The sequence below is a fragment of the Dama dama genome, chromosome 5 (genome assembly GCF_033118175.1).
Source record: "Dama dama isolate Ldn47 chromosome 5, ASM3311817v1, whole genome shotgun sequence".
NCBI classification, from domain to species: domain Eukaryota; kingdom Metazoa; phylum Chordata; class Mammalia; order Artiodactyla; family Cervidae; genus Dama; species Dama dama.
In genome coordinates this window covers 131,345,927-131,370,985 of record NC_083685.1, presented here as the reverse complement: position 1 = coordinate 131,370,985, position 25,059 = coordinate 131,345,927, and the positions used below count along the sequence as shown (strand labels likewise).

Below are 25,059 nucleotides of genomic sequence, written 5' to 3'. Positions count from 1 at the left end.
GTGGCCTGCGACGGGGCGCCCCCGCCCGGCGGACCCCACCCGGGCCTGCACCGCGGGCGGCGATCTCGACGCCCGCAAGGGTTTGAAACCGTTTTGTGGCGGCGGCGGCGGCGGCCAGTCGGAAAGCTTGCACGTAGGGTCGCCAGTTCTGGTTTTCCCGAATCCCTTCCCGGGCCCCCACGCGCGGGTTCCCGGTGGAATTTTGTGCGGGGAGGGGTCGCCCCGGGCCGGCCGCCGTCCAGGCCCCTGGCGCGCGCCGCTGGGGTGTCCGGGCGCGGCGGCCGCGGCTCCGCGTGCGGAGAGGGGTCCGGGCGGCGCGGCCCGGGGCTTCTGACGAAGTTGGGGGCAGGCGGGGCGGGTCAGCACGCGGGGCCCCGGCTCCCGACGGGACGGCGCCCATGAGGAGACGTCGGCGCGCGGCCGCGGGGTCTGGCCTGGGTCCCCTCCCTTTCCCCGGGGTCCCTGCGCGCCCCCCGCTCTGACCTCCCTCCTCTCCCGGGGTCCCCGCGCGCCCCCGGCTCTGACCTCCCTCCCTTCTCCCCGGCTCCTCTCCGGGCCGGAGCACTTCCTCCGCAGCCGGGCGGGGGTCCTGGGCCCTCTGGGGGCGGCCCCTGGGAGACCCGCCCGCCCTCAGGGCGGACAGGGCTCGACTCCAGGGTCCCCGGGACGATTGCGGACCCTGCGCGCGGCCTGCCGGCTGATCGTCGTGGAAGCGGGTGGAGAAGCCGGTCGCGGGGACTCCAGCCGCCCCGTGGGGGTTAGGGTGCGGCGGGGGGCGGGCCCCGGCGTCCCCGGTCTCCGGGGCGATGCCACCCGTCGTGGGAAGTGCGGTCAGTGCCTGGTAACTGTCCAAACACCCGGAGGTGCGAGCTGGTGAAACAGGCACCTATATACGAGTTTCAGGTTTTGTTTAATGACCCGCCATCCACTTGAAGTATGATTTGATTGAGCAGAATTGATTTTAGGTGACTTGGAAGAGTGTATTTATTTCGCGTGACCTCTGTGAGCGGTATCTTCGTTTGTGGGTGTGGCCGCGTTTCCCCAGGACCTAGAATGTGTAAGGCTTCCTCGTGCTTTGCTGATGTCTAGGACCGCTGAGCACCGTCAGAAGCACATCTTAGCCCATTTCCTAGCTGTCAGCAGAGACACAGGTATAAAAAAAGACCATGAACTAAATATGCTAGAGCTATAAGCAAGTCATCCAGCTTATTGCTTTTTATGTGATTGGTAGGCACACTCTAAGTATTTTAAATCTAACTCAAAAGATATAGCTTTACTTATTTTTTTAATTCTAATAATTTAAATCTGCAATTCTAATAAGTCATACATAATAAAACTTTTTGATTAGCTGGGAGTAAGTACATATAACCTACCTGTAAGAGGTAATTCCTTAAAGGTTTGAAGCAAGAATTCTTTGACAGTTTGAACCAATAACTTAATTTTGTTTTCATTTTGTTGGAGAATAAATAAGGGATAAGGAAAAGCTGAGTTTTAGCATTAACCAAGCATTGACACTGATTCTTTACTGTGCTTTTTAACAAAATAACTATTTGGCCGCACTGGGTCCTTGGTTGCTGCATGTGGGATCTTTAGTTGAGACATGTGGGATCTAGTTCCCAGACTAGGAATGGAACCTGGGCCTCCTGCATTGGGAGCTCAGCTTCTTAGCCACTGGACCACCAGGGAAGTCCCTCTTTACTGTGCTTTTTAAAAAATGTATACTCCAGTATTGCATATTATTATAGCAATTTGATTGCCTTTCTACTTTCCAAAATACTTCTTGGAGGTATTGCTGATTTATATTTGAATGGCCAACAGGTCAGATATAATGAATCTGAGAGCTGCTGGTTTCAGAGTTTGAATCTGAACTTTATGCTTAATTTTATGACTAAGTGAGTCATTTTACTGTTGAGTTTTGTTTCCTCTAAAACTGAACATTAACATCTTCTGCTTATCTCAAAGGATTGATGAGAACTAGCAATTATAAGGAATCTTTGTTTTCAGTTCAGTTCAGTTCAGTCGCTCAGTCGTGTCCAACTCTTTGCAACCCCGTGAATCGCAGTACGCGAGGCCTCCCTGTCCATCACCAACTCGCGGAGTTTACCCAGACTCATGTCCATCGAGTCGGTGATGTCATCCAGCCATCTCATCCTCTGTGTCCCCTTCTCCTCCTGCCCCCAGTCCCTCCCAGCATCAGGGTCTTTTCCAGAGATCTTTGTTTTAGCGGTAGCTAAAGACCCTGATGCTGGGGAAGATTGAAGGCAGGAGGAGAAGGGGACGACAGAGGATGAGATGGTTGGATGTGGCATCACCGACTCAATGGACATGAGTCTGGGTAAACTCCAGGAGTTGGTGATGGACAGGGAGGCCTGGTGTGCTGCAGTCCATGGGGTTGCAGAGTCAGACATGACTGAGCGACTGAACTGAACTGATGGGCTCTCCTAGGCATATGTTTGATTATGTGGGCAAGATGAACTATTTAAGCCTGGAAGTACACTTCAGGTCAGAACTATGCTTAAAACTCTGGGTTTCTGTGTTTCCATTTGTTTGTTTATCCATTTGATTAATTGCTTTTCAGCTTAATGATAGTAATATAACATCTGGCAGTGGTATCTTGTTACCAGCTTTCTGTTGGTACTTTCTGTCACTGATGGAGTTATGTAAATTATGCAGCTAGTTATTGTAGGAATGTAAAACAAAACCAACCAGCCAAATAACCCCAGGCCAACTAACCAATCATTGTTTTTATTTAGTCACTAAGTTGTGTCTGACTCTCTGCGACCCCATGGACTGTGGCCTACCAGGCTCCTCTGTCCCTGGGATTTCCCAGGCAGGAATACTGCAGTGGGTTGCCATTTCCTCCTCCAGGGGATCTTCCCGACCCAGGGATTGAACTGTCTCCTGTGTCTCCTGCATTGACAGTTGAATTCTTTACCACTGTGCCACCTGGGAAGCCCTAACTAATCATTAAACATGATTAAATAAAACAAAATTTATGTTAACCAAGTCTTGAATTCAAAAACATGTTTCTTCTACTGTAATGTAGAAGGTACCATGACCAGTTTTGGTTAACAGAATTAAGGGCAATAGTATTTCTATTCTAGAAGAACTATTTGGTACTTGGAACAGAATTTAAAAAAAAAAAAACAAAAACCAACCACAGATACACCTTGTTTTACTGCGCTTTGCTTTATTATGCTTCATAGATACTGTGTTTTTAACAATTGAAGGTTTGTGGCAGCTCTGCCTGAAACAAGTCCATCACTTGCCAACAGCATCTGCTCGCTTCATGTCTCTGGGTCACATTTTGGTAATTCCCACAACATTTGAAACCCTCCCCAAAATGATTACAAATGATGGATAGTGTTTTCTTTTCTTTTCTTTTTTTTTAGCAATAAAATTTTTTTAAAATTAAGGTATGTACTTTTGTAGCATGACGCTATTGAACACGCAGTAGACGACAGTATAGTGAAAACATACCTTTTATATGAGGGGGCTTCCCTAGTGACTCAGATGTTAAAGTATCACCTGCCATGCAGGGGACCTGGGTTCCATCCCTGGGTCAGGAATATCCCCTGAAGAAGGGAGTGGCAGCCTACTCCAGTATTCTTGCCTGAAGAATCCCATAGCCATTCCAGTCCTTTTTTATGCACTGGGAAAGCACAGTGTTCAGGTGGGTCGCTTCACTGTGACGTGTGCTTCATTGCTGTGGTCTGGAACAGCCTTCTGTGTCTCTGAGGTCGCCTGTATTTGTCATGTGGAAGTAGGCTGTTCACTTCTTCAGGGAGCTCTTATTTACCAGTCAGTTCTTCAGCTTTTGTCACGTGCATGTGATGTACGAGGTACCTGCTGAGATGTGTCAGACACGGTCCCTGCCTGCTGGAAGCATCTCACAGATGGTGGAAGACGTGTAAACAGTATGCAGTTGTGTGAAGAGTGAAAGCACGATAAATGCTGCCGCACAGCTGTGAGCCGTGCACACTCAGATGGAGCGAAGAGTCTGGGCGACGCGGGGCAAGTCTCAGAAGGGTGCTTGAGCTGCGTGAGGATGAGTGGTGCTCTAAGGAGAGCAGGCCTGAGCGTGTGCAGGCCAGCGGGGAGTTCTGATGGTGCATGGTCATTCGTGGGGCGGTTAGTGAGGCAGAGTGTATGTGTGTGTGTGTGTGTGTGTGTGTGTGTGTGTGTGTATAGAGTGGTCATCCGTGGGGCGGTTAGTGGTCCCTGTGTGTTTGTATGTATGTGTAGGGAGTGGTCTGTTAGGCTGAGTGTGTGTGTGTGTGTGTGTGTGTGTGTGTGTGTGTGTGTAGAAGTGGTCATCCGTGGGGCGGTTAGTGGTCCCTGTGTGTTTGTATGTATGTGTAGGGAGTGGTCATTGGTGGGGCTGTTAGGCTGAGTGTGTGTGTCTGTGTGTGTGTAGAGACTGGTCATCCATGGGTTGGTTAGGTAGGCCCTGTGTGTGTATGTGTGTGTGTGTGAGGTGGGGGGAGTGGTTATCCATGGGGCAGTTAGTTAGGCCGTGTGTGTGTGTGTGTGTGTGGAGAAGTAGTCATCTGTGGGTTGGTTAGTTAGGCCCTGTGTGTGTGTGTGTGTGTGGAGAAGTGGTCATCTGTGGGTTGGTTAGGCCGTGTGTGTGTGTGTGTGAGAAGTGGTCATCCGTGGCTTGGTTAGTTAGGCTGTGTGTGTGTAGGGGTGTGTGTGTGTGTGAGGTGGTCATCCATGGGTTGCTTAGTTAGATGTGTGTGTGTGTGTAGAAGTGGTCAACCATGGGTTGGTTAGTTAGGCTGTGTGTGTGGAGAAGTGGTCATCCGTGGGTTGGTTAGTTATGCCGTGTGTGTGTAGAAGTGGTCATCTGTGGGTTGGTTAGTTAGGCCCAGTGTGTGTGTGTACGTGTGTGTGTGTAGAAGTGGTTATCCATGGGTTGCTTAGGTAGCCCCTGTGTGTGTATATGTGTGTGGGGGGTGGGGGGAGTGTTCATCCGTGGGTTGGTTAGTTAGGCTGTGTGTGTGTGTGTGTGTGTGTGTGTGTGTGTGTGTGTGTGTGTGTGAAGTGGTCATCCATGGGTTGGTTGGTTAGGGTGTGTGTGTGTCTGTGTGTGTGGAGAAGTGGTCATCTGTGTGTTGGTTAGTTAGGCTGTGTGTGTGTGTGTGTGTGTGTGTGTGTGGAGAAGTCATCTGTGGGTTGGTTAGTTTGGCCGTGTGTGTGTGTGTGTATGTGAAGGAGTGGTCATCCGTGGGGTGGTTGGTTAGGCCCTGTGTGTTTGAGTGTGAGGAGTAGTCATCTGTGGGGCAGTTAGGCCCTGTGTGTGTGTGTGTGTGTGTGTGTGTGTGTGTGTGTAAGAGTGTTCATCCGTGGGGTGGTTGGTTAGGCCCTATGTGTGTGTGTGTATCTGTGTCCATGTGTCTGTGTCTGTCTGTGTCTGTGTGTCTGTGTGTGTCCGTGTGCCTGTGTGAGTGTGTCTGTGTGTGTATGTGAAGGAGTGGTCATCCGTGGGGTGGTTGGTTAGGCCCAGTGTGTGTGTGTGTCTGTGTGTGTCCGTGTCTGTGTGTGTGTGTGTGTATAGGAATGGTCATCTGTGGGGTGGTTGGTTAGGCCCTGTGTGTATGTCTGGTGTGTATGTGTGTGTGTGTGTGTGTGGAGAGTGGTCATATGTGGGTTGGTTAGTTAGGCCCTGTGTGTGTGGAGGGGGAGGAGTGGTCATCCATGGGGTGGTTGGTTAGGCCCTGTGTGTATGTCTGTGTGTGTGTGTGTGTGTGTGTGGAGAGTGGTCAAATGTGGGTTGGTTAGTTAGGCCCTGTGTGTGTGGGGGGGGAGGAGTGGTCATCCATGGGGTGGTTGGTTAGGCCCTGTGTGTATGTCTGTGTGTGTGTGTGTGTGTGTGTGTGTGGAGAGTGGTCAAATGTGGGTTGGTTAGTTAGGCCCTGTGTGTGTGTGAGTGTGTGAGTGTGTGGAGGAGTGGTCATCCGTGGTTGGTTGGTTAGGCCCTGTGTGTGTCCGTGTGTCTGTGTGTGAGTGTGTCTGTGTGTGTGCGTCTATATGTTCGTGTGTGTGAGTGTGTGGAGAAGTGGTCATCCGTGGGTGGTTGGTTAGGCCCTGTGTGTGTCCGTGTGTCTGTGTGTGAGTGTGTCTGTGTGTGTGCGTCTATATGTTCATGTGTGTGAGTGTGTGGAGGAGTGGTCATCCGTGGTTGGTTGGTTAGGCCCTGTGTGTGTCCGTGTGTCTGTGTGTGAGTGTGTCTGTGTGTGTGCGTCTATATGTTCGTGTGTGTGAGTGTGTGGAGAAGTGGTCATCCGTGGGTGGTTGGTTAGGCCCTGTGTGTGTCCGTGTGTCTGTGTGTGAGTGTGTCTGTGTGTGTGCGTCTATATGTTCATGTGTGTGAGTGTGTGGAGGAGTGGTCATCCGTGGTTGGTTGGTTAGGCCCTGTGTGTATGTCTGTGTGTGTGTGTGTGTGTGTGGAGAGTGGTCAAATGTGGGTTGGTTAGTTAGGCCCTGTGTGTGTTGGGGGGGAGGAGTGGTCATCCATGGGGTGGTTGGTTAGGCCCTGTGTGTATGTCTGTGTGTGTGTGTGTGTGTGTGTGTGTGTGTGTGTGTGTGGAGAGTGGTCAAATGTGGGTTGGTTAGTTAGGCCCTGTGTGTGTGTGAGTGTGTGAGTGTGTGGAGGAGTGGTCATCCGTGGTTGGTTGGTTAGGCCCTGTGTGTGTCCGTGTGTCTGTGTGTGAGTGTGTCTGTGTGTGTGCGTCTATATGTTCGTGTGTGTGAGTGTGTGGAGAAGTGGTCATCCGTGGGTGGTTGGTTAGGCCCTGTGTGTGTCCGTGTGTCTGTGTGTGAGTGTGTCTGTGTGTGTGCGTCTATATGTTCATGTGTGTGAGTGTGTGGAGAAGTGGTCATCCGTGGTTGGTTGGTTAGGCCCTGTGTGTGTCCGTGTGTCTGTGTGTGAGTGTGTCTGTGTGTGTGCGTCTATATGTTTGTGTGTGTGAGTGTGTGGAGAAGTGGTCATCCGTGGGTGGTTGGTTAGGCCCTGTGTGTGTCCGTGTGTCTGTGTGTGAGTGTGTCTGTGTGTGTGCGTCTATATGTTCGTGTGTGTGAGTGTGTGGAGAAGTGGTCATCCGTGGGTGGTTGGTTAGGCCCTGTGTGTGTGTGTTTCTGTGTCCGTGTGTCTACCTGTGTGTGAGTGTGTGGAGAAGTGGTCATCCGTGGGTGGTTGGTTAGGCCCTGTGTGTGTCCGTGTGTCTGTGTGTGAGTGTGTCTGTGTGTGTGCGTCTATATGTTCGTGTGTGTGAGTGTGTGGAGAAGTGGTCATCCGTGGGTGGTTGGTTAGGCCCTGTGTGTGTGTGTTTCTGTGTCCGTGTGTCTACCTGTGTGTGAGTGTGTGGAGAAGTGGTCATCCGTGGGTGGTTGGTTAGGCCCTGTGTGTGTCCGTGTGTCTGTGTGTGAGTGTGTCTGTGTGTGTGCGTCTATATGTTCATGTGTGTGAGTGTGTGGAGGAGTGGTCATCCGTGGTTGGTTGGTTAGGCCCTGTGTGTGTCCGTGTGTCTGTGTGTGAGTGTGTCTGTGTGTGTGCGTCTATATGTTTGTGTGTGTGAGTGTGTGGAGAAGTGGTCATCCGTGGGTGGTTGGTTAGGCCCTGTGTGTGTCCGTGTGTCTGTGTGTGAGTGTGTCTGTGTGTGTGCGTCTATATGTTCGTGTGTGTGAGTGTGTGGAGAAGTGGTCATCCGTGGGTGGTTGGTTAGGCCCTGTGTGTGTGTGTTTCTGTGTCCGTGTGTCTACCTGTGTGTGAGTGTGTGGAGAAGTGGTCATCCGTGGGTGGTTGGTTAGGCCCTGTGTGTGTCCGTGTGTCTGTGTGTGAGTGTGTCTGTGTGTGTGCGTCTATATGTTCGTGTGTGTGAGTGTGTGGAGAAGTGGTCATCCGTGGGTGGTTGGTTAGGCCCTGTGTGTGTGTGTTTCTGTGTCCGTGTGTCTACCTGTGTGTGAGTGTGTGGAGGAGTGGTCATCCGTGGGTGGTTGGTTAGGCCCTGTGTGTGTCCGTGTGTCTGTGTGTGAGTGTGTCTGTGTGTGTGCGTCTATATGTTCGTGTGTGTGAGTGTGTGGAGGAGTGGTCATCCGTGGGTGGTTGGTTAGGCCCTGTGTGTGTCCGTGTGTCTGTGTGTGAGTGTGTCTGTGTGTGTGCGTCTATATGTTCGTGTGTGTGAGTGTGTGGAGAAGTGGTCATCCGTGGGTGGTTGGTTAGGCCCTGTGTGTGTGTGTTTCTGTGTCCGTGTGTCTACCTGTGTGTGAGTGTGTGGAGAAGTGGTCATCCGTGGGTGGTTGGTTAGGCCCTGTGTGTGTGTGTTTCTGTGTCCGTGTGTCTACCTGTGTGTGAGTGTGTGGAGAAGTGGTCATCCGTGGGTGGTTGGTTAGGCCCTGTGTGTGTGTGTTTCTGTGTCCGTGTGTCTACCTGTGTGTGAGTGTGTGGAGGGGAGAGAGAGGCTCGGGAGGCTCCTCACTGGGCGGCCTGACGGTCTGGGCTCGGCGGCCGCCCGCACCCTGGAGGCGGAGGTGAGGGGCTGAGCTCCGGGCCCAGGACTGAGCGGGGAAGCGGGAGGGCGTCCTCTGACTGAGGGGGCACGGGTGAGTTTGGAGGTGTTTCTGGGTGTTTGTTCTTCATGTTGGGGTGACACAGCGAGGAGGTCGTCGGCAGGGGAGGCGGTGGGCGCCAGTCGGGGCGCCGCCCAGACGCGCAGCGGGCCGCATCTGAGCTGGGAGCTGCGGAGAGAGCATCTGGGCGTCGCCCCGACTCTTCCTCTGCCGCAGGAGGAAGGCCCTGAAGTGGGAAGTGCGCGGAGGCCGCAGCGGCCTGAGCGGCCTGGCCCCGCTTCGGCGCGGCCCTGGAGGAGGAGTGGTGAGGGACCCGAGCGGGCTTTCTCCCGCGGGGCCTCGGTCAGGGCGGGAGGGCGGCCGGAAGAGCCGCGCGTGGGAGCCTGGCCCCTCCGGCCGGACCGGCTGCGTGCGGAGCCCCTGTGAGCGGTGCCGACCCTGCCCTGGAGGCGCCGGGGCAGGTTAGTGGGAGAGCGGGGGGCAGAGAGGCCCAGCAGGGCTTTTCTCCAACTGTGATTTGCAGATTTGAATAAATGACACATGGGGACCATGTATCACATAGAGACAGTACCCAGGCATTTCAGAACTTAGAGGAACATGTGGACTCTTGAGTAGATTTTAACTTAAGGAGTCTTGTCAAAACCTATGTTTCTGATTTTGGGGGTTCACCCCTTTATAATCAGTGTTTTTCCTGTTGATTAGGAAGAAACCTGAGGACCGGTATTTTAAGTTTTTTGACGGGAATTAAACGTTGTACATTTATCGACATTAAAACCCACTTTTCTGGTATACAGTTTGGTTAATTTTTGCACATACATGGAGTAGGTGCTTACAGCCCACACAGACGGCGTGTGGGACAGCCCCAGGACCTGTGTGATCTCCTCCCCCGCCCCGTCCTATCGCTAACCCCCTGAGGGAGCCGCATGCCTGCACTTTCTCTGGGTGCCGGTAGTTCCTGCCTTTTCTGGGGTTTCACACAAGGGATGTGGTCATGCCGTATGTGGCCTTTGAGATGGGCTTCTTTCACTTAGGCTGACGCATGTGCAGGTCACCCATGTTGTCGGGCGTATCAGCACTTCTTTCCTTGTTTTTCTTTGTGTGGATGAACCACTGTTGGTTTATCCATTTCCCAGGGGAGGGACACTTAGTTGGAGTCCAGTGTTTGGAACTGATTACAGAAGTTAACCAATGGTTACAGAAGAAAAAAGCTGGTATAAACAGTACCTTCAGGTTTCCATGTGAATATAGGTTTTGTTTCATTTGGATAAATGCCTAAGACTAGGATTTTTGAGTCCTATGCCAAGTGTGTGCTTAACTGGCTAAGAAATGGCTGTTTTCCAGAGTGGTTGCACCATTTTGTGTTCTTACCAGCAGTACGTGAGTCTTCCTGTGGCCGTGTGCCCTTAGCAGGTGTGGTGGTGGTTGCGTTTCTCAGTTTCGCTGTCCTCGTAGGTGGGTAGTGATATCTCAGTGTGGTTCTCATTGGCATCTGTCTGCTGATTAGTGATGTAAGGCGTCTTCACCTGCTTACATGTCAGCTGTACATCTTCTTTTGTGAAGGAACTAATGTTTTTTGCTGATTACCTTTATTGGGTTGTTTGTTTACTTGTGGTTTAGTTTTTAAAGTTCTTTATGTATTCTTGATATAGGTTCCTTTCTGAGATATATGCAGTGTTTCTTCCCAGTCTGTAACTTATCTTTTCAGCTCCTTGACAGAGTTCTTTGCAGAACAGAAGTGTTTTATTTTGATAAAGTCCAATATATCAACTTTTTCTTTTATGGGTAGTGCTTTTAATGTTGTATCTGAGAAACCCTTGACTAACTTCAAGTCATGAAGATTTTTTTTCCTATGTTTTCTTGTTTTACATTTTACACTTAGGTCTATAATTTGAGTTAATTTTCAGTTCAGTTCAGTCACTCAGTCGTGTCTGACTCTTTGTGACCCATAGACTGCAGCACGCCAGGTCTCCCTGTCCATCACCAACTCCTGGAGTTTGCTCAAACTCATGTGCACTGAGTTGGTGATGCCATCCAACCATCTCACCCTCTGTCGTCCCCTTCTCCTCCCACCCTCAGTCTTTCCCAGCATCAACGTCTTTTCCAGTGAGTCAGCTTTTCATATCAGGTGGCCAAAGTATTGGAGTTTCAGCTTCAGCATCAGTCCTTCCAATGAATATTCAAGACTGATTTCCTTTAGGATGGACTGGTTGGATCTCCTTGCTGTCCAAGGGACTCTCAAGAGTCTTCTCCAACACCACAGTTCAAAAAGCCTTAGTTCTTCAGCGCTCAACTTTCTTTATAGTCCAACTCTCACATCCATACATGACTACTGGAAAAACCATAGCTTTGACTAGATGGACCTTTGTTGGCAAAGTAATGTCTCTGCTTTTTAGTAAGCTGTCTAGGTTTGTAGTGTTTATAGTGTTTCTTATAAACACTATTGCTTTATAGTGTTTCTTAAAATCAGGTAAAGTGAGTTTTCCAAACTTGTTCTTCTTTTTCAGAATTATTTCTGCTGTTCTAATTCCTTTAACTTTCCATGTCAATTTTCAAGTCAGCTTGTGTACATCTGTAAGGAATACTGCTGGGAATTTTAGTGGAACTGCATTAAATCTGTAGATCAATTTGGGGGTGTTCAATACTAATGAATTTTATTTGATCTCTTCCAACAGTTATGTAGTTTTCAGCATACAGACATTATTATTTTAATTTTAAATATTTTACAGGCTGAATTATGGAAATGGGAAGTGAAGAAGAAAAATGGGAGAAGCTGGATGCGGAATTTGATCACTTTGTGGTAGATATGAAGCCTTTTGTTCTAAAATTACCCCACAGGTCAGGTAAGATTATGTTTGAAAATTAGGTTTTTATCATTAATTTTTTTCTTTGTATTATTTAGCCAAACCAATGAACTTCCAATATGGAGAGAAAACTGAATTTGTTTAGTAACAATTTTCATCTTATAAAAAGATTGTTTACTCTGAGCTGTTCGAGGGAACATGGAAATTCAGCAATGATGATGTCTTCCTAAGCCATGGCAAGGTCTTACATGTTACATGTCCATGTCAGGAGCTTAAACTGCATGAATCTTTCAAGTTAGCTGAAACAGTTCTTTCTTTAGACTTTTCCCTCCTCCCATGGAAATGGTTCCTTTCAGGAGCTTACTGTACACCTGTCTCTGACCCTTGTTCATTAAAGCAGGAAATAGTCTGTTAATCTTCCCTGCTTGTTGGTTGACTGAATAAAAATCAAGTGTGAATGAGTTTTTGTTGCTCTCTTGTTTGCAGTGCCTAACCTGTTACCCTTTGAGAGTTTTTGTCTCAACTCAGAGATTTTCAGATAATGTAAGGTTTATCAAAGAGCAGGTAAAGAGACTATGAGGAGCTTGGAAGCTTTTCTAAGTTAGGGCAGCCGTAAGGCTGGCTGTAAAAGTAAGTCTGTTTTGGGAGCTTTTGAGTGGAGGGTTAGGAGTGGGGACAAGAAACTGGCATTTCCCCAAGTTTTGTCCAAGTTCCCTCTAACTCTGAGACCCCTAGTGAACTTCACATTCAGGAGGAGGAGCCAAGTCAATGTAGACCGTTACCCCAGGGAAGAGGGGGTGTAGTGTATGAGTCCCAATCCTGTGGTCATCCACCGTACAGGCAGGGCCTGCAGCCCGCCGAGTCCAGGGGTTTGGCTCGGTCTTCCCTTCACGGTCTTCCTCTGGCCTCTTCTCTTGCCTTGTTGGATGGTAACCTCTTTTTTCTCCCTCTGCCATCCTTACAATGAGTACTTCCTGTCCCGTGGCTCAGTCACAGTTGGTTGAACTAGGATTTAACGGTGTTTCTACACTGTGCTCTCTTCTGATATTCACTGTGTTTTTTCCTTCTTGTGTTAGATCTGCTGATTAGGATAAATGTATATTAAAATCTCTCATTATAAATGTACTTCAAGTCAAACTATGTTCATATTTCATCTTTTAAAAAGGGATTTGGGGTATCCAGAATGGGATTAACTGTAATCTTTGGTTTGTGACTCATTGTGGAAATTGGTACATCCCTGGTGCTTTTTTATGCCATTAATTCATAATGAAAGCTCAGAAACTCACATCCCAGTCAAGACCTGACCATTCATATAACTTCAATCTCATTATAGCTAAATTCTACTTCGTTTCCCCCCATTATTTTAAGTAATGAGTTTTTTTTCATTAGCCAAATGGCTGTACTAAGCTCTGTTCATTTGTATATTATATGTTAATAGATTTCAGTTTGCTCCAGGACATATAGAAATACACAGTTTGAAAAACCGTTTACTTAAGTTGATCAGTTTTACTTACTGTTTTCTTTTTGCACAAAGTACACCTGATATTGGGGCCTCCCTGGTAGCTTGGCAGGTAAAGAATCCACCTGCAATGTAGGAGACCCCGTTTCAATTCCTGGGTTGGGAAAATCCCCTGGAGAAGGGAAAGGCTACCCACTCCAGTATTCTGGCCTGGAGAATTCCACGGACTATATAGGCCATGGGGTTGCAAAGAGTCGTACATGACTGGGCCAGTTTCACATCCAGTATTTCAAGAAGTTTGTTTGTTTTGTGATTATATAATTTTCAAAACTAAAAATACAAAGTTCTTTAGAGACTACTCTTATACCTGGAGTGATAAATCCAGCCTGAGCAAAGTGGTAAATCAACCCCAGGGATTTTTGTAGGTACAACAATAAATGAATATGACCTTTAGAGACTAAGAGATTAAAGCAGATTTATGATTTGTGTTAGATATATAATCCTTAAATTGAGTTAGACAGAAAAGATTAATGTTGAAATAGACTTGGTGAGCCCTGAAAACAATTCTGTGTCATGGTGAGATGAGGCAGTCAATAGGCCATTATATGTGGATTAAACCTTGGTACATTTTTAAGGTAGTTTTTAAAAGGATAATTATTTTTCAAAATTATATTTAAATACAGTAATCCTCAAATATTTTTAGAGAGGTTAAAAGAGAACCCTAAATAAATCATTGACAAATCCTTGAAAATTATCAGCTTTAATAAATAAAACACTTGAGATTCAATTTTAGATTGAGTTTAAAATGCTTAAGTAAGTTTGCATTTTCTCTCTCGTGGTTTTATAATTAAAATTATAGAAAGATTTTTCAACACAACTAAAATTATTTTAGAGATGATTTTTGGCAACACTTTTGTCTCAGAGATTTATCTGATGGTAATCCTGGAACTCTAATCGACTGCTGGAGTCTAGCCCAGGGGTGGCAGACTGCAGCCCTTGTCCACATACCGCCTGCGGCCTTTTCTGTGAAGATTGATTAGAAAACAGCTATGACCCCCCGTGGATGCACGGTGCGGGCGATTCCTTGCAACCTTGAGACGTTGTGTGGAAGATCACTTGGGCCTGCAAAACCGAAATGTTTGCTGTCTGGCGCTTTACAGAAAAGATCTGCTAGCCCCTGTGCTGGACGAGAGCAGATGTTTTATGGGTCTGTAAGGGAATGTTGTGTTTTCTGAGAAATGCAGCCTAACAGCCCCTGTGTGTGTCTAGAACGGCAGCGGTGCGCACTCTGGATCAGAAAGCTGTGTGAGCCTTCAGGTACCGGCACCGGCATCCCGGGCAGGAAGAACCGCAACTTGTACGCCAAGCTCCTGCTGCACATGCTCCGGCGGGGGGTGCTGGAGGGCCCGTTCACGCAGCGCCCCGAGCCAGGGACCCTCAGAGCCCTGCCTTCCTACATGGTAGGTGTATGCGCGCCAAGCGCCTTACTGCCCATGCCCAGGCGGGGGTGCTCGAGAGCCCTGCCTTCCTACATGGTGGATGTGTGTGCGCCAAGCGCCTTACTGCCTTTGCTCAGTCGGGGGCGCTCGAGAGCCCTGCCTTCCTACATGGTGGATGTGTGTGCGCCAAGCGCCTTACTGCCTTTGCTCAGTCGGGGGCGCTCGAGGGCCTGTTCACACAGCACCCTAGGGTCATTTATTAAGTTACAAGTCCTAGATAGGCGTTAGTTAAAACAATTTTTTTGCTCCGTGATTCAGTTTTTTTCCACCTCGAATGGAAATTAGAGATTGGGCTCTAAGGGGACTACACTTAATTGATTTAGTCACCACCCAGTATTCTACAATATTTTTTAAAAATTAAAATTTATTTTTAAATATCAAGCCTTAATTTCCCACTGATTTTCACTGGATTACATTAATCTTCCCTGGATTACACTAATAATGTATAGATGTCAGTAAATTCTAGCTTCTGAAGCTTTCTAGATGTTAACATGAATTTGAGCAAACTTCAGAATAGTGAAGGTGAGGGAAGCCTGGTGTGCTGGCGTCTCAAAGTCAGACACAACTTAGCCACTGAACAATGAATATGTTTTACTTAATGTATATGAGAGGTGGGGTTGAATGACTTCTAATGTTTTTTATGATCTAATAAAATGATAATAATGAGTTAGAGTTTAGAAGTGATTTTCTGTACTTTGATTTCATTATCAAAAATCAGCTTTGTTACAGAGGCAGTTGGCATTGTGCTTGGTTGATGAATATTCAGTCTTGGACCTCATAACCATGAAATATGTCTTGGTTTATGTGGTGTTTGGATACTTGAGAAATCTGTAGGTGTTGGTGGTTGCTGATAGATATATATTTATTAAAAAATAAAAAACCCTGCAAAACTTTTGTGTAGTATATTTTAAGATTTTACTCTATTTTATCAGTTAAACCAAAGTTCAGTCAAGAGGCATGCTGCACGCTAGATAATAATTTCTGTTATTCATGGCAGAATGCCAGACTTTTTGATGAGATTCTGCTTTATATGTTAAAACTATGGCCATGCATTTTCTTAAGATCAGTTGTCTTTGGGGTAGTAGTTACTTGACTTGATAATTGATTAAGCATTGGAGTGACTTTCTCAATTAAAAAGAAACAGCTGTGCTTGTTTGACTTGGGGTAGAGGATCGTGTGTCTCCCTTCCTTAGAGAAAAGCCCCTGGAGAATTTTTTGAGTAGGATTGGGAGGATTACAGTTAATGCAAACTTTATATGCAGAGTTTTCTTCAGAAATGTGTCATGAAGCCTATCTCCCTTGAGAAGAAATAAATGGGCTGGTGTCTTTCTTCTTAATGACTGAAGATAGAACATTTTCTGAGACATCTTCAGATGTTGAAATACAAGTGTACCATTTCATGTTTTCCCAATCACACTCATTTTACGGGATCATCGGAAAGGGCTTTAGTTTATAAATAATAATAATAATGTAAAAGCCTAGAGACCTGTCTTGGATTTTTCAGCTAGGTCATGGCATGGCCAGAACTAAATTCTAGGTCTTCAACTCTGTTATTCCTAATGATGAAGAGGTTTCTAATTTTTTTTTCTGATTTTTATTGATTTTAGTTTCTCTGCCTACTGATTTGTGTGTGTGTGTGTGTGTGTGTACATGTGTACGCATGCACACAGAGTAATGATCACAGAAAGAAATAGGAGAGCACAAAAAAGACCTTTTCATTTGTCTTTTCAGAAAGCTAATATTCCTTTTGTAATATAAATCATTATTATCATATGTGTCTGTCATAATTTTATGATTTATCAAATTTAAACATGACATAATTAAAATGTGAGCTATCCATTTTTATGTATTTTAATATTTCATTGAATGATACATTTTTATATAATTAAACTTGAGTATTTGAAAGGTTGTTTTGAAACTTGATGGAAATCTTAACTGATTATTTCATTATATAGTACATTTTGAAAGAATAATTTTTCTAATTTTTAAAAATCAGTCCATCTATTTTGATGAACCAAATCCAGCACAAGCCAAAGGGTCCAGCCCGGATGGATTACCGGACTGGGTGGTGGGTGAGCTGGGGACCAGCGAGCACAGATGCAGCGAATCCCGGGAGCTTTCCTCTGGAGAAGATTACTCCTTGGTGCAGTCGCCGACCGATGTCCACAGGTATGCCTGAGCCTGGGATTCCACGTGTGTCTCATCATTTAGCTTGTCTTTGAAACTGGTTAATACATTCCATATTTCCTTCTTTTTTTATGGTAAACAGTTGGTTTACGTTATGTTTTTGCTGAAGTTGAGGGCTATGAAGGGATGTCATGTTGGTAAAATAAGTGTTGCTTTTCCATTGATGGTATATTGAAGATTATATTACATTTTTAACTGATTTTTTAATATCTGTTAAATATTTACATCTCTTCCCATTGCTTGGGAAGTGGTGATTGAAAGTCCTTAAGTAACATAGTTCTCTGTTTTCCTCTGGGACACGTGTGAACTGAGAATATTTCAGTGACTTCAACAAAATACAGCATCTTCCATATCCATCTTGAAGCTTATGCTTGAATTTCTGTCCTTCTCTCCCCTCACCAAACAGTATTTGTTTTGATTTAATAGAATAGTGAAGGCAAACATAAACCCAATTAAACTGTGCTTTCTACCTAGATATAAGCTTAAATATGATTTTTAGTACAAATAAAAGTGATTTCTGAATTTTAAGTACACAATAAAACAATTATTGTTGTAGTATAACTTTTGGTCTTTAGAAGGAATAGATTTCAATTGGACTTTAATGAAATTACATTTGGCACTGTTCCCTGAAATGTTAATGTACTGGACAGTGTCAACTCCTCACCATTCTCTTAGTAATTTTTATTTTTGGAATTTGATTAGGTTAACAATGTGATCTTTCTTTTCTACTATTAATTTTTTTTTGCTTTATTCCTTAAAGGGTACAGAAATCTCATTAGTAATTTGAAACATCTTCATAGTTGGTGTAGTCTGGTTGTGTTTTTCAGACCTCACATATTATGGTGGAAAAGAACAGATGAACGTAAAGCAAGAGATCCAGTCCATGTGAAATTTTTTTATTAGAAAGGGGAAATAAGTTAATATGGAGAGGCAGAACAGGCAGAGGTGATATAATTAGGACATGTGTCAGAAGCGTAAAAAGGGAGGAACAGGTGAGTCCATGGCAGATGGCTTCCTGGGAAGTTTAGAGTAGAATTCAGGACAGGAAGTGGACTTGGGGCCTCCAGGGAATCCAGGTGAATGGGACTTTTTCTCTCTCAGAATAGAGGATCAAGTTGCAGGAAATATGGTGATAATATTATTTAAATATTACTCAGTAACTTTTCTGGGCAATGAAACCATAGTAAAATCTCTATGGTTTTAACAAGTAACATATCTCTTTGTTGCTCACCTATAATAAAATGACATTTCAATGCAAATTACTTGAATTTGAGGCCTTAGTTGTTAACAGTTATACAATAAGTAATTAATGGAAAAAGCAGACAGTCCTTCATTCCTCCTCAGCCCTTCAGAGCTCACGACTTCAGAGAAGCGTCCCCTGGTGTGTAGGTGACCTTGTTATCCGCACGTTTCCTCTGTGTCTCTGCTGTGCTCCCCACACGTGCAGAGGTGCTCCCCTGTCCTCGGGCTGGATCCTCAGCTTCAGAGCGCAGGGACGGTGTTCCCAGTGCCCTGGGCAGGCACTGTGGGGACGTGCCCGAGTCTTAGTCTTTGGTGAGTGCGCGCAGGAGTCCGGGAGGGGTAGTTAGGCCACATGTTGAATTTCATCTGTGCAAAGCCCCTTTCAGACAGGTATGTTGGGGCAGAGAGAATAGCCCACGAGGATTTATTTTAAAAACTATTTAGAAAAACCTGAGGGAGGGATAAATTTTAGAAGTTAAGAGATGTATGGATATAGGCTAGAGATGCCTATTTGTTTCCTAGCCTTCTTATCTTATTTCTGATGAAGTTGTTAAAGAAAACGAAGGAGCTGGAAAAGACAGCTGTCTTTCTGGTCAAGCGTTAGAGTTTCCCTAAGGGTAAGGCCAAGTAAGGGTATCTTTACTTGCACACTTTTAATTTAACTCAATCTATTTAAAATTTTTAATCTGCATGTATATTGCTTAATAGATATTTGTAATTTTATATACATAAAGGCGCTTAAAAATAAAACTACTTTACTTTACCTAAAGGCAGTACACTTAATTTAAGGCCAAATACATAATGTGTTTGATCAGCTCAGAAGCAGTGGTAGAATCTATTGATGGTCTGTCTTCATGTTTCTTTTCTAGAGTTGATCCTTTACTCTGAGTGGTCATACTGTGCTAATGAAAAAGTTAGAATCTGCTCGTGTTGACCTAATACATCTCATCAGTTCTGCACGAAATTGTTTTAAAAAGTTTAAGAGGCTTATAATATGTGACACATGTATGTTTTTATAGTGAATAATTTATTGTTACTTAGAACTGAAGTTTAATGCTGCCTCATAAATTTTACAACCACTTCAACTTGTCCTTTGAAAAACCTCTTTAATCTTAAAAGATTTTCCCCCTTAGTGTTTCTTTTTTGATCACTATAAAATCCTGCTTTACTTAGGCCTTTTTGTATGTGAAGTATTTCTCATGGCATTTTAGATTATGCTGTTTGTGTCCTGGCCTTTTCATATTATTAAAGATGCAGAGGCCTTTTGAAGCCTCTTTGCCAGGACTCCTGTTCAGTAGAGATGGTGCCTGTCCCGGACCTTTAGTCTTCCTGCAGTGCATGTCACGTGGCCGCGTCCTAGACACATTAGACGTGTAGTGAGGTCGTACGCTCTGAGGCGTATTCTCGTGCTTTTCTCCTCAAATACACACTGCACACGAGTACACTTAGCATTTCACTTCAGTTTCAACATGTAACTCGTCCTGTCCTGGTTTTATCCTTTGCTTTCTTTTTTCGTAGTTCTTGGTTTAATGTTATGTTATTACCCATAGTTTATTTTAGAAAAACCACTTTCCAAATTGCATTATATTATTAGATATCTTTTATTATATTTTTGTATCAAATAACTGATTCTTTTGTTGCCAGTGAAATATCTGAGTTACATTTGAGTTTGGAGCACGATTTCACAAAATGTTAGAGCTCTCCCCTGTACAGTTTGGGTAATTTCGTGTAACTGGACCGCTGTGAGTTACGTCCACGTGGGTTACTTCCTGGTCATCTTCCAGGTGCTTAGCTCTGAGTGGTGGTAAAGGCCCGCGTTGTCTTTGTGGTGCCCGGACCTGCAGGTGGCCCCGCGATGCGCTGTGGGTGCTGACGGCCTTGCCCGGTCCCCTCCTTCAGTGTGGGCAGGACCTGTGAGGGCGTCTCACCAGCAGGATGCGGCAGAGGTGACGGGCTGTCACGTCCGTGAGTGCCTGGCGTGCTGGAGACTGCCCTGCGTGCAGACCGGCCCTAGGGGCCTGCTGCCTCCCTTGCTGCTGAGGAGCGGGCTGCCCTGAGTCTGTGGCCGGAAGGAGGTGGAGCTGCTGACGGCTGTGACCGCAGGCAAGGTGGGCTCCTCCCTCCAGGGGGGGACGCGGCCCCGGGCAGACCCCGAGCAGGGGCTCCGGCGTGGCGGCGCCCGCACTGCTGGCCCACGGAGACGGGGAGCGACGCGGGTGGCGTTTGAAGTGTCTGTCCGTGGTGGGTGGTTATGCAGCAGTAGATGACGGGTGCTCTCTTTGTCCTCATTGTAGAAGCTCATGCAGTCACGCGCGGTACATTCTTGTGAAAATCTCAGCGTGGGCCTGCGAAGAGTAGGACGTGCTCTCTCCTCCCCGTGCTCTCTCTCCGCTTCCGCGTGCGAGGTGTGGGCGCCAGTACTTGGGCGTGTGTCATCCCGTGTACACACACCCCCGGGGGAGTGACAAGACCGCAGTCGGCTTGTGCTGCGTGTGCTGCTCTTTGGTCACGTGACCCGTGTGATCTTTTTAACACAGGTGATACTCCATGGTGTAGATGTACTGTGACTAATCTGTCTCTGTTGCTGGTGGTGCTTTGGCATTATAAAGTATGTCCTAGTTGACACCCCGGTACATCTATCATGATGAACCTGTGTGTGCTTGGGCTGTTACTGACTCTGTAGCCAGGAACAGTGAAACATGTAATGAGCTGTTGCTGGGATTATTAGTAGGTTCAACATCTTGTACAGAAAAGTATCTAGGCTAGTATGGAGTGATGTCTCAGATATGTGAAGTTCAAAAGAAGTACAAGTAGTACGCTTCCATTTGTGTGTGCGTGTCTCTTAAAAAGGATATGTGGATGTGTATGTGCACACGTGTGTGGAGTATTTCTGGGTGCCATGTGTGAAGCTGTTTTACGTTTAGGGAGTGGGGTAATCTGGTGTGAAAAGTTAAAAACTTTTTTTATACATGTGTCTGTTACTTTTAATAACCACACTTATTTTTTGATAGGGAGTGTCAAGTTGCCTTCCAAAATGCCCTCTCATTAAAATACTCAGCCACACACACTATTTAGATTAGTGATGCACATTAATGAATCTAACCATGTATAGCAAATACACAGATTTAAACAGAAGGATGAAATTTTCCCAATAGATAGTGTTTGTGAGTTATACTCAGATTTCTAATTTGTTAAAACAGGAACCAAGTGAGGCAAGTTGTACATTTATGGAGCACCTACTGTATGCTAAATGCTATTCTAGAAATCTTTGGTAAGTTATCTGACTTCATCCTCTAGAATTCTGTGAGGTTGACACAGTTGCCCTTTGTACTTATGAGGAGGTTACCGCTTCAGTAAGGTCAGTAAGCTCCCCAGTGATGGATGCAGAATTGGAATCTAGGTCTTGTAATTCCAGACCCTGTGTTCTTGCTGGCAGACCATGCAGGCATGAGTGCTTTTTGCAGCAAATATGGAAACTTCACTTTAACCCTTCCCCCTGCCTTGAGCTTCGTTAGCAATCTTGGGCCTTTGTTCATGGTTATTTCTGGGTTGAGTGAAATGAGGCAGTTTGCCTTTGTTATTAAATATCACTTCTGACACTTGGCAACCGCGTGTCCTCAGGCAAGTTCCTTCCTTTCTCCAAACTCGGTGTCATCCTTTGTGAGAGGCAGACGACAGTGCTGACCCCAGAGCAGCGAGGCTGGGGGAGCCCTGCCCGTCGCCTTTGACGTGGGGCCCGTCACTCCCCACCTTCGGGGTTCAGGGGTCCTTCACGTGGGCTTGTTAGCTTGGCTCCTCTTCTGGTGCTCTCATGATCTGATCTTCCCAAAAGTGTTGTCTTAAATCCATTGGTCATTAATTATTTTCAGTTTAAAAGTAATTTTGTGTTCATGAGAAAAGGAAATTAACGGCTGTGCAGAAGGGTTCTGATTGTTAAGTGTGAATCCTGCACATTCTCAGAATAAAGAGATGGAATAGTATTTTAGAAGAGGCTTTGGGGAGCTCCTTAGTGGTCCAGAGGTATTAGGACTCGTCATGCCAGGGCCTGGGTTCAATCCCTGGTCCGAGAATGAAAATCCCGTAAGCCATGCAGCACAGCCAAAGAAATTAGAAATAAATAAAGTGAAAATAAAAGAGGCTTTGAAGCAATCTTTATTTGGATAACTCAGCAAGTCCCCTTTTCCAGAACAGAGGGAACACAATGTGGTTGGCCCTGGTTTTAAACATTTCCCCACACCACGCGTTAGAAGCTGCCTACGTAGGGCTAGACTTCAGTTCTTGTCGTCTCCATGTATTTCTTGGTGTTCACTATTCCAAAGACAGACACAAAGACAGTAGGTTGTGTTCTTGTCCTACAGTTCTGTGGAAGAGGTTTTGAAGCTTCTTTGTAATGTCTGGTAATTATTTTTATGAGTTTTCAACCAAGTATGATGTGGTCTGGTAGCTTATCACCAAAGTGTAGTTAGATCCTGGGGTGAGGAAAGATGAAAAAGAATGATTTAATGCCACATTATTTTTAACTTGAAACTTTGGTTAAGAGTTATGAGTTAGGAGAGAGCAAAGAGTAATGTCGAATAAACCCCAACCTTTAAACACTGCTTCGCATGGAAGAAAGACAGTTTTGGTCATTTTAGAGGACTTTGTTGTTGAAAAAGAAGGCATTAGTAGTTTAGATTTCTTTAGATGCCACTTTATAAAGAGTCACGATCCAGAATGCTTAAAAATTCCAGGAGCGTGCAAGCAGAATTATTACTTCCTAGGTGGCGCTAGTGGTGAAGAACCCTTCTGCCAGTGCAGGAGATGAAAGAGATGCGGGTTCGATTCTTAGGTCAGGAAGATGCCCTGGAGGAGGCAATGACAACCCACTCCAGTATTCTTGCCTGGAGAACCCCATGGACAGAGGAGTGTGGCAGGAGGGGGTGGGTACGGTCCGGGTAGCAAAGAGTCAGATATGACTGCCTGACTAAGCACATGTATTACTTTTACCATATTAGACTTAGGTTAACTTTGTATAAATGAAAGTTTTATCTTTTAATTCATGCCATGTCCTTTAAATAGCATATACGTTCACACCTTTAAGAAAGGACTTGGGGAATAATTATCCTATTTTAAATGAGGATGAGTGCTAAGTCACTTCAGTTGTGTCTAACTCTTTGTGACCCCATGGACTGTAGCCCACCAGGCTTCTCTGTCCATGGGGATTCTTCAGGCAAGGATACTAGAGTGGGTTGCCATGCCCTCCTCAAATGAGGATAGAGGACTCTAATTTCTGCATCTTGCTTTAGTGAGATCTTTCCATGGGTTATTTCATGCCAGATTTTAGTCTGGAATTAAGAATCTAATTATAGTCCTGCCCTTATGGAAAATATGATTTGCTTTACAATGATCCTCTTTAACATGTGGTTTTCCAGTAATGATTGTGGCGAAAAGCTGAGACTCCGTGCCCTTTAAATGTGTCTCCCAGGACAGCTAGCCCTTGGCTTGCGGCTGCAGTTTAAACACGTCGCCAGCAGATGGTGATCAAGTAACGAAAACGTGCTCGTGCTTGCGTATGAATACGGTGATCATGTGAAAAAACATTTTCGCTTTAAAAATATTGATTTAATTTTTAGTCTGCATACTCAGACAGCATAATAGACAGACTCTTTTTAATTTGTTCAGCTCCATTTTTATATGTAAACGACACTGACCTGTAAATGGCCCCTGCTTCTAAGCTGCTGGATGAGTTTATGGTGGAGCTGATCATTACCTTGCCTTCCTCGGGCTTGTTGATGTCCCTGGCTCGGGTGGTTAGGGTTACGCACGGTCCAGCGTCCTTAAGTGTCATTCACGGCAGTGCATTCCGTTTAGTTAAGAGTCGCCCTGCTGATGAGACAGATCTGTCTGCAGTGGTACCTCACGTTGTTCCTGCCTGTGTGTGCGTCACGGGTGTCCTGCCGGGTGCAGTGTGGCGCGTCTGGGGCCGGCCAGTGTATCCACGCCTGTTCACACATGGCTGGCGAGCACCAAAGGTGGCCAGTGTATCCCTGAGGAATGGACTGTTGGATTTAAATTAACTCAGAGAGTGTGTGGGGCTTCCTGGTGGATGGGGTCTGCTCTCTGCAGGGAGGTCAGGTGGGTAGGGAGTGGGCGTTGGGTCCTGGCACATCTTGGCCACCTCTGCCCGGGGAGACTGTGTTCTGGGCAGGTGTCTCCCTTTGTTGGTGAGGATCACTCGTGGTCAGTGGTTGGTCTCAGTTGGTCAGCCTAAGGTTTCAAAGGAGCTTCCCCAACTGGTCTGTTTGGAAGAAAGAAAAATTGATCATCTCCCTTAACTTACTGAAAGAAGGATCAGCCTTGTTCATCCTTTTGTTTGGAGAGAACTTTGGTATGGAATAAATCTGATTGATGTGGTCTTCTTGCTAGAATGGAGGCTTGTCAGGTGGACATTTAACCTTGAGCTGTTGGGAGTAAGACTGCCTCACCAACGAGGAACAGAATCTCTTTCTTAGGACCCTCAATCCAGCAGTGTGCTTCACACACTCATGGGACCACTTAACTGGTCACTAATTTTCAACAGTGATGTGCTAATTAAATATCCTTCTTAGGTATTTACCAAGACAAGGCCAAGCGACAACAATTTTGTAACTGAGATGGAATGGCTCTGAAAATAATGACCTGGCATTTCTTTTGGGCTTTTTAAATTTTTTTTATTGAGTCAGACTTCTCACAAATTTAGTCACTTCTTTTTTAAACATTTTTAATGAGTGGGGCTTTGTAATAAGTATCTTTTTATTTCACAAGCAAGTTTCTTTTTGTGAGATCATAATATTGAACAGTTTAGTTTTGATGTTCTTTTAAGCAGAAAAGGATGACAGTAAGCTTATACGTGTATTGTATAACAATTTAAAGGGAATTAAAATACTTTCTGGAATGTTGATACTGTTAAACCAGAGATATATTAATAAACATGGATTTAAATGTGTTAACTTCTAAAGATGGTTTCTATTTTTAAGTGTAAAGTCAAATGTGTTATTCTAAAGTAGTAAATGGGAAAAATATGAAGTCTTAAAATGTTTATGAATCTCTGGTCAGTTTTTAGTTTTGTCAGGCTTCTCACTTTTTAAAATTTAGTTTTGTTTTTCTTTTTATTCCTAATAAAGTTCCCTTTGAAATATTAAAGTAAATATGTTGTAGATCCTTGTAAATTATTTTCATTTTCTTATTTTCAGTGTTATTTCATACTTTACTGTAGTATTAGTTGTTGCTAGTTATTTGTATGTTTCATTGATGTTAGCAATACGGTAAAAAGACTTCTGCA

The 25,059-nt window shown here is 45.3% G+C and overlaps 1 protein-coding gene across 3 annotated transcripts in view; it reads left to right on the top strand.

The window, feature by feature from the left end:
- The window catches only part of CEP112 (centrosomal protein 112), a 309,494-nt gene continuing 284,435 nt past the window's right edge, over nt 1-25,059 (top strand). For all 3 annotated transcript variants that reach the window (XM_061145040.1, XM_061145039.1, XM_061145038.1), the window contains exons 1-4: nt 1-133; nt 11,298-11,411; nt 14,101-14,291; nt 16,327-16,499. In XM_061145040.1, the coding sequence (XP_061001023.1) occupies nt 11,306-11,411; nt 14,101-14,291; nt 16,327-16,499 (470 nt within the window). In that variant the 5' untranslated portion in view covers nt 1-133; nt 11,298-11,305. The remainder of the gene's footprint in view (nt 134-11,297; nt 11,412-14,100; nt 14,292-16,326; nt 16,500-25,059) is intronic.